General features: G+C 56.5%; 1 protein-coding gene across 5 annotated transcripts in view; it reads right to left on the minus strand.

Moving 5' to 3' along the window:
• Positions 1-13,137, minus strand: part of LOC122542736 (hypoxia-inducible factor 1-alpha-like) — a 46,801-nt gene extending 33,664 nt beyond the window's left edge. Inside the window, exons 1-5 of one of the 5 annotated variants that reach the window (XM_087984059.1) lie at positions 12,592-13,137; positions 8,408-8,550; positions 7,328-7,412; positions 5,821-5,930; positions 4,563-4,753 (exon numbers count right to left, since the gene is read on the minus strand). In XM_087984059.1, the coding sequence (XP_087840185.1) occupies positions 4,563-4,753; positions 5,821-5,930; positions 7,328-7,412; positions 8,408-8,479 (458 nt within the window). In that variant the 5' untranslated portion in view covers positions 8,480-8,550; positions 12,592-13,137. Of the gene's footprint in view, positions 1-4,562; positions 4,754-5,820; positions 5,931-7,327; positions 7,413-8,407; positions 8,551-12,591 lie in introns of those variants that run through there. The other 4 variants (XM_087984058.1, XM_087984057.1, XM_087984060.1 and 1 more) reach the window with 4 other exon arrangements.
• Positions 13,138-17,494: the final 4,357 nt, after the last annotated feature.

The following is a 17,494-nucleotide window of genomic DNA, read 5'->3' on the forward strand; positions in this document are numbered from 1 at the left end:
GGCGCTGTGAGGCAGCAGTGCTAACCACTGTGCCGCCCACCATGAATACATGAATAGGAAAGGTTTGGAGGGATATGTGCCAGGAGCAGGCAGGTGGGACTAGATTAGTTTGGGATTATGGACGCATTGGATTGAAAGATCTGATTCCGTGCTGTGTGACTCTATGACATTGGCATGGTGCCATGCGTGTTCGTGCGGGTCCGTGTGTGTGTGTCAGTGCGATGGCTCTTGTTATGAGCTATATTTCACAGTTTACCATGTACCTGCTGACTAGTTCTGTGACAGTTATGCAGCTGGAATTAAATATCCTTCCCTCTCTCAGTGCAAGGACTGGAACATTGCCAAAGCACAAATAGTTCAAACGTGCAGTGAACGCTCCGAGACAGAATTTCACCACAACGTTTCCACAGTGACTGTCTCCCCCGTGCCTCTGGCAGCTACAAACTCAAGGGCAGCAGGAACAAGGGAACAGATGGCGCAGCCCACGCCTCACGTTCCACCTCAACATGACCATGTATCCTTACTCTGATACTGTGGTATGGCTTACAATCACACTCTGAAGATGGCTGTGTTTACGTGTGTGGGGAGAGCTACTCACTGGGAGCTCAGACACCACTCTATAACAAGGGGGCCAGTCAGCTCATCGAACTCAAGCCAATTCTCTGCAAGAACAATTTAGCTGGGCCCAATCTCTGACTATTTTACCTCAGCTCTGCTAGGCTTTATTCGATGTTCCACTGACTAATCAACTCACTGACCAACTCAAAATCAAACAAAGAACTTCAAATGCTGGAAAACACGGGGATCTATACCATGTGAGTGTGGTGTTCACTGGGAACTGTACCGTGTGAGTGTGGTGTTCACCAGGGACTGTACCATGTGGGTGTGGTGTTCACTGGAAACTGTACCATGTGAGTGTGGTGTTCACCAGGAACTGTACCGTGTGAGTGTGGTGTTCACCAGGGACTGTACCGTGTGAGTGTGGTGTTCACCAGGAACTGTACCGTGTGAGTGTGGTGTTCACCAGGAACTGTACCGTGTGAGTGTGGTGTTCACCAGGGACTGTACCGTGTGAGTGTGGTGTTCACCAGGAACTGTGCCGTGTGAGTGTGGTGTTCACCGGGAACTGTACCATGTGAGTGTGGTGTTCACCAGGGACTGTACCATGTGAGTGTGGTGTTCACCAGGGACTGTACGATGTGAGTGTGGTGTTCACCAGGGACTGTACCATGTGAGTGTGGTGTTCACTGGAAACTGTACCATGTGAGTGTGGTGTTCACCGGGAACTGTACCGTGTGAGTGTGGTGTTCACCAGGGACTGTACCGTGTGAGTGTGGTGTTCACCAGGAACTGTACCGTGTGGGTGTGGTGTTCACCAGGAACTGTACCGTGTGAGTGTGGTGTTCACCGGGAACTGTACCGTGTGAGTGTGCTGTTCACCAGGGACTGTACCGTGTGGGTGTGGTGTTCACTGGAAACTACCATGTGAGTGTGGTGTTCACCAGGAACTGTACCGTGTGAGTGTGGTGTTCACTGGAAACTGTACCATGTGGGTGTGGTGTTCACCAGGAACTGTGCCATGTGAGTGTGGTGTTCACCAGGAACTGTACCGTGTGAGTGTGGTGTTCACTGGAAACTGTACCGTGTGAGTGTGGTGTTCACCAGGGACTGTACTGTGTGGGTGTGGTGTTCACTGGAAACTGTACAGTGTGAGTGTGGTGTTCACCAGGAACTGTACCGTGTGAGTGTGGTGTTCACCAGGAACTGTACCGTGTGAGTGTGGTGTTCACCGGGAACTGTACCGTGTGAGTGTGGTGTTCACCAGGGACTGTACTGTGTGGGTGTGGTGTTCACTGGAAACTGTACCATGTGAGTGTGGTGTTCACCAGGAACTGTACCGTGTGAGTGTGGTGTTCACCAGGAACTGTACCATGTGGGTGTGGTGTTCACCAGGAACTGTGCCATGTGAGTGTGGTGTTCACCAGGAACTGTACCGTGTGAGTGTGGTGTTCACTGGAAACTGTACCGTGTGAGTGTGGTATTCACCAGGGACTGTACCGTGTGGGTGTGGTGTTCACTGGAAACTGTACCATGTGAGTGTGGTGTTCACCAGGAACTGTACCGTGTGAGTGTGGTGTTTACCAGGAACTGTACTGTGTGAGTGTGGTGTTCACCAGGAACTGTACCGTGTGAGTGTGGTGTTCACCGGGAACTGTACCGTGTGAGTGTGGTGTTCACTGGAAACTGTACCATGTGGGTGTGGTGTTCACCAGGAACTGTGCCATGTGAGTGTGGTGTTCACCAGGAACTGTACCGTGTGAGTGTGGTGTTCACCGGGAACTGTACAGTGTGAGTGTGGTGTTCACCAGGAACTGTACCGTGTGAGTGTGGTGTTCACCAGGGACTGTACCGTGTGGGTGTGGTGTTCACTGGAAACTGTACCATGTGAGTGTGGTGTTCACCAGGAACTGTACCGTGTGAGTGTGGTGTTTACCAGGATCTGTACCGTGTGAGTGTGGTGTTCACCAGGAACTGTACCATGTGAGTGTGGTGTTCACCGGGAACTGTACCGTGTGAGTGTGGTGTTCACCAGGGACTGTACCGTGTGGGTGTGGTGTTCACTGGAAACTGTACCGGGTGAGTGTGGTGTTCACCGGGAACTGTACCATGTGGGTGTGATGTTCACCGGGAACTGTACCGTGTGGGTGTGGTGTTCACCAGGAACTGTACCGTGTGAGTGTGGTATTCACCAGGGACTGTACCGTGTGAGTGTGGTGTTTACCAGGATCTGTACCGTGTGAGTGTGGTGTTCACCAGGAACTGTACCATGTGAGTGTGGTGTTCACCGGGAACTGTACCGTGTGAGTGTGGTGTTCACCGGGAACTGTACCGTGTGAGTGTGGTGTTCACCAGGAATTGTACCGTGTGGGTGTGGTGTTCACTGGAAACTGTACCGGGTGAGTGTGGTGTTCACCAGGAACTGTACCATGTGGGTGTGATGTTCACCGGGAACTGTACCGTGTGAGTGTGGTATTCACCAGGGACTGTACCGTGTGTGTGTGGTGTTCACTGGAAACTGTACCGTGTGGGTGTGGTGTTCACTGGAAACTGTACCGGGTGGGTGTGATGTTCACCGGGAACTGTACCGTGTGGGTGTGGTGTTCATCAGGAACTGTACCGTGTGAGTGTGGTGTTCACCAGGAACTATACCGTGTGAGTGGGGTGTTCACCAGGAACTGTACTGTGTGGGTGTGGTGTTCACTGGAAACTGTACCGGGTGAGTGTGGTGTTCACCGAGAACTGTACCATGTGGGTGTGGTGTTCACTGGGAACTGTACCGTGTGAGTGTGGTGTTCACCGGAAACTGTACCGTGTGAGTGTGGTGTTCACCAGGAACTGTACCATGTGGGTGTGGTGTTCACCGGAAATTGTACCGTGTGAGTGTGGTGTTCACCGAGAACTGTACCGTGTGAGTGTGGTGTTCACCAGGAACAGTACCATGTGGGTGTGGTGTTCACCAGGAACTGTACCGTGTGAGTGTGGTGTTCACCAGGAACAGTACCGTGTGAGCGTGGCGTTCACCAGGAACTGTACCATGTGGGTGTGGTGTTCGCCAGGAACTGGACCATGTGGGTGTGGTGTTCACCGGGAACTGTTCCGTGTGAGTGTGGTGTTCACCAGGATCTTTACCGTGTGAGTGTGGTGTTCACTGGGAACTGTTCCGTGTGAGTGTGGTGTTCACCAGGATCTTTACCGTGTGAGTGTGGTGTTCACCAGGGACTGTACCGTGTGAGTGTGGTGTTCACCGGAAACTGTACAGTGTGAGTGTGGTGTTCACCGGGATTTGTACCGTGTGAGTGTGGTGTTCACCAGGAACTGTACCGTGCGAGTGTGGTGTTCACTGGGAATTGTACCGTGTGAGTGTGGTGTTCACCAGGAACTGTACCGTGTGAGTGTGGTGTTCACCATGGACTGTACCGTGTGAGTGTGGTGTTCACCAGGGACTGTACCGTGTGAGTGTGGTGTTCACCGGGAACTGTACAGTGTGAGTGTGGTGTTCACCGGGATTTGTACCGTGCGAGTGTGGTGTTCACCAGGAACTGTACCGTGTGAGTGTGGTGTTCACCAGGGACTGTACCGTGTGAGTGTGGTGTTCACCGGGAACTGTACAGTGTGAGTGTGGTGTTCACCGGGATTTGTACCGTGCGAGTGTGGTGTTCACCAGGAACTGTACCGTGCGAGTGTGGTGTTCACCAGGAACTGTACCGTGCGAGTGTGGTGTTCACCACAGACTATACCCTGTGAGTGTGGTGTTCATCGGGTACTGTACCGTGTGAGTATGGTGTTCACCAGGGACTGTACCGTGTGAGTATGGTGTTCACCAGGGACTGTACCGTGTGAGTATGGTGTTCACCAGGGACTATACCGTGTTAGTGTGGTGTTCACCGGGATCTGTACCGTGTGAGTGTGGTGTTCACCAGGAACTGTACCGTGCGGGTGTGGTGTTCACCAGGTACTGTACCGTGTGGGTGTGGTGTTAAGCATTAACCAGAGTTGCTTACTTTTGGTCACAGTAGGTGAACTTCATGTCTAAGCTGTGCTGACTTAGGAAGGTTTTGTTGTCCAGGGAGATCTCAATGTTGGACGGGTGTGGGATCGGTTCACAGATCATCACCAGGAAGGTCTTTGGGGAATCGGGGAATCCGTTGTCAGGAATCTCACATCTCTTCATGTGCCCCGTACAGTGCAGCACCTGGGACGGCAACAGAATAAAACTCTGAGGAAACTGCCTCAGATCACCCCCTCCCCCCAGATCACCCCTGCCCCCGGATCACCTCCTCCCCCCTGGATCACCCCTCCCCCTGGATCAGCCCCTCCCCCTCAACAAGATCAACCCCATCTCCCCCGGATCACCCCTCACCCCAGATCACCCACTCCCCCCAACCCCCTCCAACACGATCAACCCCCTCCCTGTGCATCACCCCCTCCCTCCCCATCCCCCCAACACGATCAACATCCTCCCCCCGGATCACCCCCTCCCTCCCCATCCCCCCCAACACGATCAACATCCTCCCCCCGGATCACCCCCTCCCTCCCCATCTCCCCCAACACGATCAACCCCCTCCCCGTGGATCACCCCCTCCCTCCCCATCCACCCCAACATGATCAACCCCCTCCCCGTGGATCACCCCCTCCCTCTCCATCTCCCCCAACACGATCAACCCCCTCCCCGTGGATCACCCCCTCCCTCTCCATCTCCCCCAACACGATCAACCCCCTCCCCGTGAATCACCCCCTCCCTCTCCATCTCCCCCAACACGATCAACCCCCTCCCCGTGGATCACCCCCTAAAGTTCAACCAGGAATTCAAAGCCACACCCTGAGTGCTTCCAATTGCAAAGGATACCAGTGTTCCAACACAGGGCAGTGCCCTTTGAACTGTACCCCAACACAGGGCAGTGCCCTTTGAACTGTACCCCAACACAGGGCAGTGCCCATTGAACTGTACCCCAACACAGGGCAGTGCCCTTTGAACTGTACCCCAACACAGGGCAGTGCCCTTTGAACTGTACCCCAACACAGGGCCGTGCCCTTTGAACTGTACCCCAACACAGGGCCGTGCCCTTTGAACTGTACCCCAACACAGGGCAGTGCCCATTGAACTGTACCCCAACACAGGGCAGTGCCCTTTGAACTGTACCCCAACACAGGGCAGTGCCCTTTGAACTGTACCCCAACACAGGGCAGTGCCCTTTGAACTGTACCCCTGTAAGGTTAGTGTTAGTGGCGATCAGTGATATCAATCACGGGGTCACTCACTTTCCAACTCGCTGACTTGACAGCGACCGTCCGCCCTCGGCTGGTTAGAGTGGATTTCATCCTCAGGAAAAAGTCTCTCTCTGTCTGGACCTCCTGCTTTACCAAGGTCGCTGCCCAGGGAATCACAGAGTGGGAGAGGGAGGGAGCGGGAGGGAGAGGGAGGGAGAGGGAAGGAGAGGGAGGGAGAGGGAAGGAGAGGGAGGGAGAGGGAAGGAGAGAGAGGGAGAGGGAGGGAGAGGGAGAGGAGATTCATCACTAAACTGGACAATCCTATCCATACCTGGGTCCAAGAGGGAGGGTTGGTCAGTGAGGGTCAAGGCAGAGTATTGGAGGGCACAGGGTTAGGGTGGGGGTGGGGTAGGGTGTGGGTGTGGGTGGGAGTATGGGTGTGGGTGGGGGTGGGGCAGGGTGTGGGTGGGGATGGGTTTGGAGTAGGGATGGGGGTGTGGGTGGGGCAGGGTGTTGGTTTTGGTTGGTGGTGGGTGGGTTTGGGAGTGAGGGTGTGGTTATGGGGGTGGGGATGAGGGGGTGGGTTTGGGGTTGGGGGTGGGGTTAAGGGTGGGGGAGGGAATGTGGGGTGGGGGTGGATGTGGGGGTGTGGATGTGGGGTTATGGGTTTGTGGGCGGGAGTGTGGGGGGTGGGGGTGGGGTTGGAGGTGTGGGTGGGTTTGGGGTTGGGGTAGGGTTAAGGGTGGGGGTGGGGTGGGGTGGATGTGAGGGTATGGGGGGTGGGGTTGGGGTGGATGTGGGGTGTGTGGGTGGGGTTGGGGGTGGGGTGGGGTGGATGTGGGGGTGTGGGGGTGGGGTTGGAGGTGTAGGTGGGGTTGGGGGTGTGGGGTGGATGTGGGGGTGTGAGGGTGGGGTTGGAGGTGTGGGTGGGGTTGGGGGTGTGGGGGTGGGGGTGGATGTGGGGTTATGGGGTTGTGGACCGGAGTGTGGGGGTGGGGTGGGGTGGATGTGGGGGTGGGGTTGGAGGTGTGGGTGGGGTTGGGGATGTGGGGGTGGGGTTGGAGGTGTGGGTGGGGTTGGGTGTGTGGGGGTGGATGTGTGGGTGTGGGGGTGGGGTTGGAGGTGTGGGGGTGGGGTTGGAGGTGTGGGGGTGGGAGTGGAGGTGTGGGGGTGGGGATGGAAGTGTGGGTGGGGTTGGGGTGTGGGGGTGGGTTTGGAGGTGTGGGTGGGGTTGGGGGTGTGGGGGTGGGGTGGATGTGGGGGTGTGAGGGTGGGGTTGGAGGTATGGGTGGGGTTGGGGGTGTGGGGGTGGGGGTGTGGGTGGATGTGTGGGTGGGGTTGGGGGTGTGGGTGGGGTTGGGGATGTGGGGGTGGAGTGGATGTGGGGGGTGTGTGGGTGGGGTTGGGGGTGTGGGCGTGGTGTGGATGTGGGGGTGGGGTTGGGGGGTGGGGGTGGATGTGGGGGGGGTGGGGGTTTGGGGGTGGGGTGGGGGTGGGGTTGGGGGTGTGGGGGTGGGGTTGGGGGTGGGGTTGGGGGTGTGGGGGTGTGGGTAATTACCGTGGTGGGGGGTCACAAGCTCCTTCAGTTCCTCTTCGTCGCACGGGTGAACAAAATCAAACACACTGTGTCCAATCAGATCCAACTGTTCAAAACCAAACGATGGTGTGAGCTTCCAATCACATACAACAGGATAGTCACATGACCCCCCCCCCCATGATTACCCCCTGACACCCCCCAGGATTACTCCCTGACACCCCCCAGGATTACTCCCTGACACCCCCCAGTATTACCCCCGACACCCCCCAGGATTACCCCCTGACAACCCCCAGGATTACCCCCGACACCCTCCAGGATTACCCCCGACACCCCCCAGGATTACCCCCTGACACCCCCCAGGATTACCCCCTGACACCCCCCAGGATTACCCCCGACACCCCCAGGATTACCCCCTGACACCCCCCAGGATTACCCCCGACACCCCCCAGGATTACTCCCTGACACCCCCCCAGGATTACCCCCGACACCCCCCAGGATTACCCCCTGACACCCCCCCAGGATTACTCCCTGACACCCCCCCAGGATTACTCCCTGACACCCCCCAGGATTACCCCAACACCACCCCAGGATTACTCCCTGACACCCCCCAGGATTACCCCGACACCACCCCAGGATTACTCCCTGACACCCCCCCAGGATTACCCCCGACACCCCCCAGGATTACCCCCGACACCCCCCAGGATTACCCCCTGACACCCCCCCAGGATTACTCCCTGACACCCCCCAGGATTACCCCGACACCACCCCAGGATTACTCCCTGACACCATCCCAGGATTACCCCCTGGCCCCTCCAGGATTACCCCGACACCCCCCCCAGGATTACCCCCGACACCTCCCAGGATTACCCCCGACACCCCCCAGGATTACCCCCGACACCCCCCAGGATTACCCCCTCCCCATGTTATTGCCCACCCATGACCCACAGACGACATTCCCAGGATCCACAATATGACATTCCCTAATTCCCAGAGATTGATCATTCAGCTCCCAGAGAGCCCTCCCTCCCTCGCTCTCCCACTATCAGAGGGATCAGGAGCCTCCTGGTGTGTTAACCCTATGCCTGCTCTCTCTCCTGTTACCTGGCTCAGTCCGAGGTACTGGCTGACATTCTCCGACAAATAAACAATGTCTCCTTCCGCAGTCAGCACCATCACAAACCCATCGAGAGCTCGCAGATAAAACCCATCAAACTGACCATCCCCATCACCTCGGTCTGCCCCTGCTGAGAGAGAGAGAGAGAGAGAGAGACAGTGAGGGTGAGACAGTGAGTGAGGGAGAGAGAGGAGAGAGGGAGAGGGAGAGACAGTGAGTTAGGGAGAGAGAGAGACAGTGAGGGAGAGACAGTGAGTGAGGGAGAGAGAGGAGAGAGGGAGAGGGAGAGGGAGAGACAGTGAGTTAGGGAGAGAGAGAGACAGTGAGGGAGAGACAGTGGGTGAGGGAGAGAGAGGAGAGAGAGAGGGGGAGAGACAGAGAGATGGAGAGACAGAGAGAGGGAGAGAGAGGGAGAGACAGTGAAGGAGAGACAGAGAGAGTGAGGGAGAGAGAGTGAGTGAGAGAGGGACAGTGAGGGAGAGACAGTGAGTGAGGAAGAGAGAGAGAGGGACAGTGAGGGAGAGACAGTGAGTGAGGGAGAGAGAGAGACAGTGAGGGAGAGAGGAGAGAGGGAGGGAGAGACAGAGAGTGAGGGAGAGAGAGAGGAGAGAGAGACAATGAGGGAGACACAGAGAGAGAGGGAGACGCAGAGAGAGGGAGAGAGAGAGAGGTAGAGACAGTGAAGGAGAGAGAGAGGGAGAGTGAGGGAGAGAGACAATGAGGGAGAGAGAGGGGGAGAGAGACAATGAGGGAGAGACAGAGAGTGAGGGAGAGACAGAGAGAGGGAGAGACAGAGAGAGGGAGAGACAGAGAGAGGGAGAGACATTGAAGGAGAGACAGAGAGTGAGGGAGAGAGAGAGTAGAGAGAGGTAAAGAGAGAGTGAAGAGACAGAGAGAGGGAGAGACAGAGTGAGGGAGAGACAGTGAGGGAGAGAGAGGGAGAGAGATAGAGAGAGACAGAGAGTGAGGGAGAGAGATAGAGAGAGACAGAGAGTGAGGGAGAGAGATAGAGAGAGACAGAGAGAGAGGGAGAGATATAGGGAGAGAGAGAGAGAGGGAGAGAGATAGAGAGAGACAGAGAGAGAGGGAGAGAGATAGAGAGAGAGGGAGAGAGATAAGGAAGAGACAGAGAGTGAGGGAGAGAGACAGAGAGTGAGGGAGAGAGATAGAGAGAGACAGAAAGTGAGGGAGAGAGATAGAGAGAGACAGTGAGTGAGGGAGAGAGAGAGAGACAGAGAGATGGAGAGACAGAGAGAGGGAGAGAGAGGGAGAGACAGTGAAGGAGAGACAGTGAAGGAGAGACAGAGAGAGGAAGAAAGAGTGAGGGAGAGAGAGAGAGAGGGACAGTGAGGGAGAGACAGTGAGTGAGGGAGAGAGACAGAGAGAGTCAGTGAGGGAGAGACAGCGAGTGAGGGCGAGAGAGAGAGAGAGGGACAGTGAGGGAGAGACAGTGAGTGAGGGAGAGAGAGAGAGACAGTGAGGGAGAGAGGAGAGATGGAGGGAGAGACAGAGTGAGGGAGAGAGAGGAGAGAGAGACAATGAGGGAGACACAGAGAGAGAGGGAGACACAGAGAGAGAGAGGTAGAGACAGAGAGAGAGGAGAGAGAGAGAGGGAGAGTGAGGGAGAGAGACAATGGAGGGAGAGAGAGGGGGAGAGAGACAGTGAGGGAGAGACAGAGAGAGGGAGAGACAGAGAGAGGGAGAGACAGAGAGAGGGAGAGACATTGAAGGAGAGACAGAGAGTGAGGGAAAGAGAGGGAAAGAGAGAGTGAAGGAGACAGAGAGAGGGAGAGACAGAGAGTGAGGGAGAGACAGTGAGGGAGAGAGAGGGAGAGAGATAGAGAGAGACAGAGAGTGAGGGAGAGAGATAGAGAGAGAGGGAGAGAGATAGAGAGAGACAGAGAGAGAGGGAGAGAGAGATAGAGAGAGACAGAGAGAGAGGGAGAGATATAGGGAGAGACAGAGAGAGAGGGAAAGAGATAGAGAGAGACAGAGAGAGAGGGAGAGAGATAGAGAAAGAGGGAGAGAGATAAGGAGAGAGACAGAGAGTGAGGGAGAGAGAATAGAGAGAGAGGGAGAGAGATAGAGAGAGACAGAGAGTGAGGGAGAGAGATAGAGAGAGACAGAGAGTGAGGGAGAGAGATAGAGAGAGGGAGAGAGATAGAGAGAGAGGGAGAGAGATAGAGTGAGACAGAGAGAGAGGGAGAGAGATAGAGTGAGACAGAGAGAGAGGGAGAGAGATAGAGAGACAGAGAGAGAGGGAGAGAGATAGAGAGAGACAGACAGTGAAAGTGAGAGGGAAAAACAGAGTGAGATAGAGCAAGTGAGAGAAAGAGAGGGAGATAAACAGACAGAGAGATAGAACGAGAGAGAGAGATAGAACGAGAGAGAGAGAGCTTGCCAGAGTCTGTTGCCCCTGGAGATTGATAGGGACGATGTTACAAACTATTATGAAAACCACTGAGAAGGATATTTTGCAAGTTCAAGGTAACCAGGCAGAGTCCACATGGTTTAGTGAAAAGGAATGATATTTAACCCAGTTTATGGGAGTTGTTTGAGGCAGTGACACGTGCTGTAGATAAAGGGGAGCTAGTGGATGTATTGTACCGAGATCTACAGAAAGCAGTTAGCGAAATGTCACAGAAAAGGTTATTGCTGGGAATAAAACGCTGATGGAGTAGGGGATTAACCAGAAACAGAGTTGGAAGAAATCCATTCTGCTTCTTGGCAAGATGTAGCACAGAAACGAGGAGCAGGAGGAGGCCATTCAGCCATCAATATTGCTCTGCCCTTCAATGTGGTGGTGTCTCAGAAAGAATTTCTGCCTTGGTGTAGTCAGTGGCCTGCTCCCCACTGCCTCTGAGGTCTTTAAACTGGGTGGGTAAAAATGTGAAAATATTAGCAGGACAAACCAGAACGAGGGAGCCATCAATGAAAGATAATTTATAATAAAACCAGGCTCATGAGGACCAGAAACACCAGCACAGGGCAGATGGGCCAAATGGCCTGGATCTGTTCTGTTCATTCTGTGTATAATTCATAAAGAGAAGGTTCCTCCCCAAGTGCACAGAAAGACTCCAATGTCAGAGCGCAGTGTGACCTCTCGCAGTCACCCTGGCTGAGGGAGAGGAGAGAGATGGAAGGGGAGGGAGGAGAAACGAGAGACAGGAGGGAGAGGAGGGGAGGGGTGGGAGAGTGGGGAAGGAAATGGGAGGGGTTAGAGTTGGGATGTAGAGGAGGGGAGGGACAGTCGGGGGTAGAGGAGGGGGGGTGGGGGGTAGAGGAGGGGGGGGTGGGGGGGTAGAGGAGGGAGGGAGTGAGAGTCGGGGTAGAGGAGGGAGGGAGGGAGAGTCGGGGTTAGAGGAGGGAGGGGAGGGAGAGTCGGGGTTAGAGGGAGGGAGGGGAGGGAGAGTCGGGGGTAGAGGAGGGAGGGGAGGGAGAGTCGGGGGTAGAGGAGGGAGGGGAGGGAGAGTCGGGGGTAGAGGAGGGAGGGAGGGAGAGTCGGGGGTAGAGGAGGGAGGGGGAGGGGAGAGTCGGGGGTAGAGGAGGGAGGGAGGGGAGGAGAGTCGGGGTAGAGGAGGGAGGGGAGGGAGAGTCGGGGGTAGAGGAGGGAGGGGAGGGAGAGTCGGGGGTAGAGGAGGGAGGGAGGGGAGGGAGGGAGGGGAGGGAGAGTCGGGGGTAGAGGAGGGAGGGGAGGGAGAGTCGGGGGTAGAGGAGGGAGGGGAGGGAGAGTCGGGGGTAGAGGAGGGAGGGAGGGAGAGTCGGGGGTAGGAGGAGGGAGGGGGAGGGAGAGTCGGGGGTAGAGGAGGGAGGGAGGGAGAGTCGGGGGTAGAGGAGGGAGGGGAGGGAGAGTCGGGGGTAGAGGAGGGAGGGGAGGGAGAGTCGGGGTAGAGGAGGGAGGGGAGGGAGAGTCGGGGTAGAGGAGGGAGGGGAGGGAGAGTCGGGGTAGAGGAGGGAGGGGAGGGAGAGTCGGGGGGTAGAGGAGGGAGGGGAGGAGAGTCGGGGGTAGAGGAGGGAGGGGAGGGAGAGTCGGGGGTTACAGGACGATGTGGATAAGGATAGAAACTCCCTCCCCCCCCACCCCCACATCCCCGCCCGACACCCTCCTCCCCCCCACCCCCCCCCCCCCCCCCCCCCCCCCCCCACCCCTCCCCCCACGCTGTGCACTCACCGGCCTGGAGGAGCCTCCGGAGGTGGAGGTAGCTGAGGTGAGCCTCATGATGGACGCCTTGTCGAGGTGGGAGCGGACGCCGTGGGCCAGGGGCAGTTGGTGAGCGAGTTCGTATAGCACCTCCGTCTCCCTCCCCCTCCGGCTTCTCGCTGCATCCCGGGACCTCTCCCTCCGCTGATCGGCTGGGGGAGTCCTCACCTCCACCGGCATTGTCCCTCCCTCTGGCCCTTGGGGCTGGGGAGGGGACAGTGAGGACAGGAGAGGGTAGACCCCTACCCCTGAAACTCACTGGAGAACCCTGGGGGAGGGGGACAGGATTCAGGCAGGAGGGGGTTAGAGGGAGGAGAGAGTGTGAGGGTGGGGAATGTGGGCCAAGGGGGTTGGAGGGGTTATGGGAGTGGGGGAGTGTGGTCTTAGGGGGTGGGGAGGGAGTTGTGGGGGTGGAGACTGTGAGCCGAGGGAGTGGGGAGAGAGAGTTGTGGGGGTGGGGAGTGCGGGCTGAGGGGGTGGGGAGGGAGTTGTGGGGGTGGGGAGTGTGGGCTGAAGGGTGGGGAGTGCAGGTTGTGGGGGTGGAGAGTGTGGGCTGTGGGGGTGGGGAGAGGGAGTTGTGAGGGTGGAGAGTGCGGGCTGAGGGGGTGGGGGGAGGGAGTTGTGGGGGTGGGGAGTGCGGGCTGAGGGGGTGGGGAGAGGGAGTTGTGAGGGTGGGGAGTGCAGGCTGAGGGGGTGGGGGGGGAGGGAGTTGTGGGGGTGGGGAGTGCGGGCTGAGGGGGTGGGGAGTGCAGGCTGAGGGGGTGGGGGGGAGGGAGTTGTGGGGGTGGGGAGCGCGGGTTGTTGGGGGAAGGGTTCGGATTGGTCTCGGTTGTTGCCCCAATCCCACCCCCCTCTCCCTCGAGCTGTTATTCCCCCGGAGTGACCCCGGGGGCCCGGGCCTAGAGCCTAGGCCTCAGTGCAGCCTGGGGGCACGGCTCTCACTGCTGACACCGACGGAAGGCTCCCTGTGCTGGCTGGGGCAGGCCACGATGGCTCATTCCAGCCCGTTCTGGAAGCCTCCTCTCGCCCCGGGCCCGGGCCTTCTACAGGAGCCCCCTGCCCCCCAACCGCCTCCCGTCAGTTTGAGGCCTCTCGACAGTCTTCGGCAGCAACGGAGCAAAAGCTTTCTTTGTGCAGAATCCCAAGGTTCAGGAAGAATCGTTGGGGCGTCTGGAGTCTGCCGCTGTCTGTGTGTCTCGGTGTCTGTCCGTGTGTGTGAGTGTGTGTGTGAGTGTGTGAGAGAGCGTGTGTGTACACACTGGCGAACTCCACCTTATGTTTGTGTCTCCTACTGTGTTCGGGCGGTCCTTGGCAGTCAGCCAGAGATAAACAATCCCGCAGAACATTCTGTTCAAAACCCAACGCCTGCCACTCAGTATCCGAGAGCCAGTGAGGCTCCGCTGAGTGAGACGTAAACTGTCCCACATCGGTCAGCGTTAACCCTTCACTGGGACAGACACAGACCGCTTCAGATATCTCCTCGCTTTTCGAAAGTTCGCTTTACGCCACGTCGCTTTTACGAAAGAACATTAGTACCCGTTTTTTTGCTCACCAACAGAAATCCGAAGGGGATTATCGCTTTTACGGAATAAAGCGAAACGTTTTCTGTACAAATTAAAGCTCTTTGGCCCTGCGCCGTTTCAACGTACGAGATCAGACCGTTCGGACGCTTTGCTTTGGGACGGCAGGGGACACCTGAAGAAGGGTCACACCCTAAATGTCGACCCCTCCACCTCCCGGTGCTGCCTGGCCCACTGTGTTCCTCCAGCACCACTGTAATCTATTATCTGAAAGATGTCAGTGTATCGGAGAGAGAGTGCAGAAGCGATTTACAGGAGTCATTCCGGAACTGAGAAACTTCAGTGATGAAGAGTGATTGAAGAAGGTCACTTCTGGTCTCCCGGCGACAGGAAAGATTTGGATGTGAGCATAAGAGGTATAGTTAGTACGTTTGCAGATGACGCCAACATTGGAGGGGACAGTGAAGAAGGCTACCTCAGAGTACAACAGGATCTTGATCAGATGGGCCAATGGGCTGAGGAGTGGCAGATGGAGGTTAATTCAGATAAATGTGAGGTGCTGCACTTTGGAAAGGGAAATCAGGGCAGGACTTATACACCTAAATGGTAAGGTTCTGGATCAGTGGTGCTGGAAGAGCACAGCAATTCAGGCAGCATCTGACGAGCAGCAAAATCGACGTTTCGGGCAAAAGCCCTTCATCAGGTAAGGTCCTGGGGAGTGTTGCTGAACAAACAGACCTTGGAGTGCAGGTTCACAGCTCCTTGAAAGTGGAGTCGCAGGTAGATAGGATAGTGAAGAAGGCGTTTGGTATGCTTTCCTTTATTGGTCAGAGTATTGAGTACAGGAGTTGGAAAGTCACATTGTGACTGCACACAACAAAATATTGTGTGCAATCCTAGTCTCTCCTGTGAAATTTGAAAGGGTTCAGAAAAGATTTACAAGGATGTTGCCAGAGTTGGGGGGGGTTTAGCTACAGGGAGAGGCTGAATAAGCTGGGGCTGTTTTCCCTGGAGTGTTGGAGGCTGAGGGGTGACCTTATAGAGGTTTAGGAAATCATGAGGGGCATGGATAGGGGAATTAGGCAAATTACCCTATCCTCCTTTTCCCTGAGGTCGGGGAGTCCAGAACTAGAGGGGCATAGGTTTAGGGTGAGAGGGGAAAGATATAAAAGAGACCTAAGGGCAACGTTTCATGCAGAGGGTGGTACGTGTATGGAATGAGCTGCCAGAGGAAGTGGTGGAGGCTGGTACAATTACAACATTTAAAAGGCATTTGGATGGGTATATGAATAGGAAGGGTTTGGAGGGATATGGGCCGGGTGCTGAAAGATGGGAGTAGATCAGGTTAGGATATCAGGTCGGCATGGACGAGTTGGGCCGAAGGGTCTGTTTCCGTGCTGTACAGCTCTAGTGGGAACAGTTGTCCTCAAAGAGAAGGACAAAAAGAGGAGATTTAATACTGGTTTCCAAAATGGTGTGGGGGCTGGATAGAGTAGAGGGGGGAGGTGCTGTTCTGGTTCAGTGAGAGGGGTGGAGATTTAGAGTGACCTGCAAATGAAGTGAGGCTGATGTGCCAACTTCCAGCGAGTGGTTCAAGCCTGGAATGCAGGGCTTCGAAATGGGGTGGGGGCAGGTTGGATTGTGGCATTCCATTGGGGCATTGGATGGTTAGTTGAGTGGGAATGTTGGGCAGGGTGATGCGGAAAAAGGCAGGAGATGGGCATGAGGGGATAGAATCACTGCAGGCATGATGGGACGAATGGCCTCCTGCTGTGCCTCAACAATGGCGTGGAGCAGCTGGGATTTGACCACAGCAGCCCCCAATCCCCCAGCCCAGAGGGATGGGCACTACCCAGCGACACAGTACCCTGATTCAGCTCAAAGGAACCACCTTCCGCCCACTTTAAAACTCGCCCTTTTGTTTTTAAACCTCACTGTGGGTCGGCCGACATTGACCAGTACCATACGCCACCCCCCCCCCCCCCCCCCCCCCCCCCCCCCCACAAACCCCTCCTTCCAAACCCCCTCCCTCACCGCCACTACCCACAGGGGTCTCTGTCCTCCCTCCACCCCCCGCAGTGCCAGCCTCCAGACCCCGCACCCACCCCCCCGGGTTTGGGTGAACGTGCGAAGGGTTAAATTGTGAAGTTGCCTTAAGTGACCTCTGCAGTTTGTGAAGCAGAGCCGGCTGGAACCGGTATTGTGTACAGTTTGAGACTGGAATGTTCTCGGGGCAGATGAATTGTCTGGTGGTTCGAGCACAGCCTGTACTGAAGCTCCTCACTGCACGTCCCGATTTAGTCTGAAGTAAACGAATACAACTCCTCCCTGGGGGCCAGGAACCACACTCCTGTTTGCATTTTTTGGGGTCGGGGGGGATGGGGAGTTTCAATTCTTTCCTTAACCTGCGAACTGCTCTGATTCTCAACAACAACAACTTGCATTGATGTAGCACCTTCAGTACACTGCAGTGTCCCTCAGGCTCTGTGCAGCAGGAAGGCGTGAGGGATGTGCGAGGGATGTTCACAAACCAGGAGAAAGGGGATAGGGTTTCACCGAGGGTCTTAAAGGAGTGAGTTGAGAGGGTGGTTGGGAGAGGGTTAGGGAAGGAATTCCAGAGTCCCGGAAGGCCAAGGCCGCCCACTGGCTGGGCGATGGGAATCTGGATTGGCCAAGGGTCAGGAATCGGAGGAGTCCAGAGATCCCAGTGTGGATCCGGAGGAGCCATGGGATAGGGAGGGGGTGGGAGTTGGAAACTGAGTCTCAAACTCCCTCAACAAGGAGGTCTCCAACTCTGATTGCCGGGGGTGGGGGCTGGGGGTCCGGGAGAATCAGGACATGGATTTTGGGGTGTCCTCGATTTGCCAGGGAGTGGGAACAGGACAGGCAGAGCGGGAAGGATCAGGATAGTTGGGATGGGGAGATGGGGATAGAGTCAGGAGAGAGAGTCACCTCAGTCGTCTCTGTCAGCGAGGGGGAGGGAGGGGGCAGCAGGGATCGGGAATGGCCTCAAGCCTCCTGTGATTTAGTGAAGGGCAGTTCCTCAGACCCAGGAGGTCGAGCAAGATGTTGGATCATTCAGTGACAAGAGGCAGAGCCTGAGCTGCTCAGGGAGGGGGTCATGGAGAGATGGGCACATCGCTCTCTATCTGCCAACCCTCAACTCCTGCTCCTGTAGCACCCCAACCAGGGGCAGGACTGGGGGATAATTACAAACACCCCCCCCCCTCACCACTCACCCCACCCTCACCCTCATCCCCCACCACTCACCCCCTCCACTCACACCCCCACCACTCACCCCCCTCCCCTCACCCCCCACCTCACCCCCCTCCCCTCACACCCCCACCACTCAC

Source organism: Chiloscyllium plagiosum, unplaced genomic scaffold (genome assembly GCF_037043375.1).
Source record: "Chiloscyllium plagiosum isolate Xiang-an unplaced genomic scaffold, Cpla_swu_hap1 HiC_scaffold_47, whole genome shotgun sequence".
NCBI lineage: Eukaryota > Metazoa > Chordata > Chondrichthyes > Orectolobiformes > Hemiscylliidae > Chiloscyllium > Chiloscyllium plagiosum.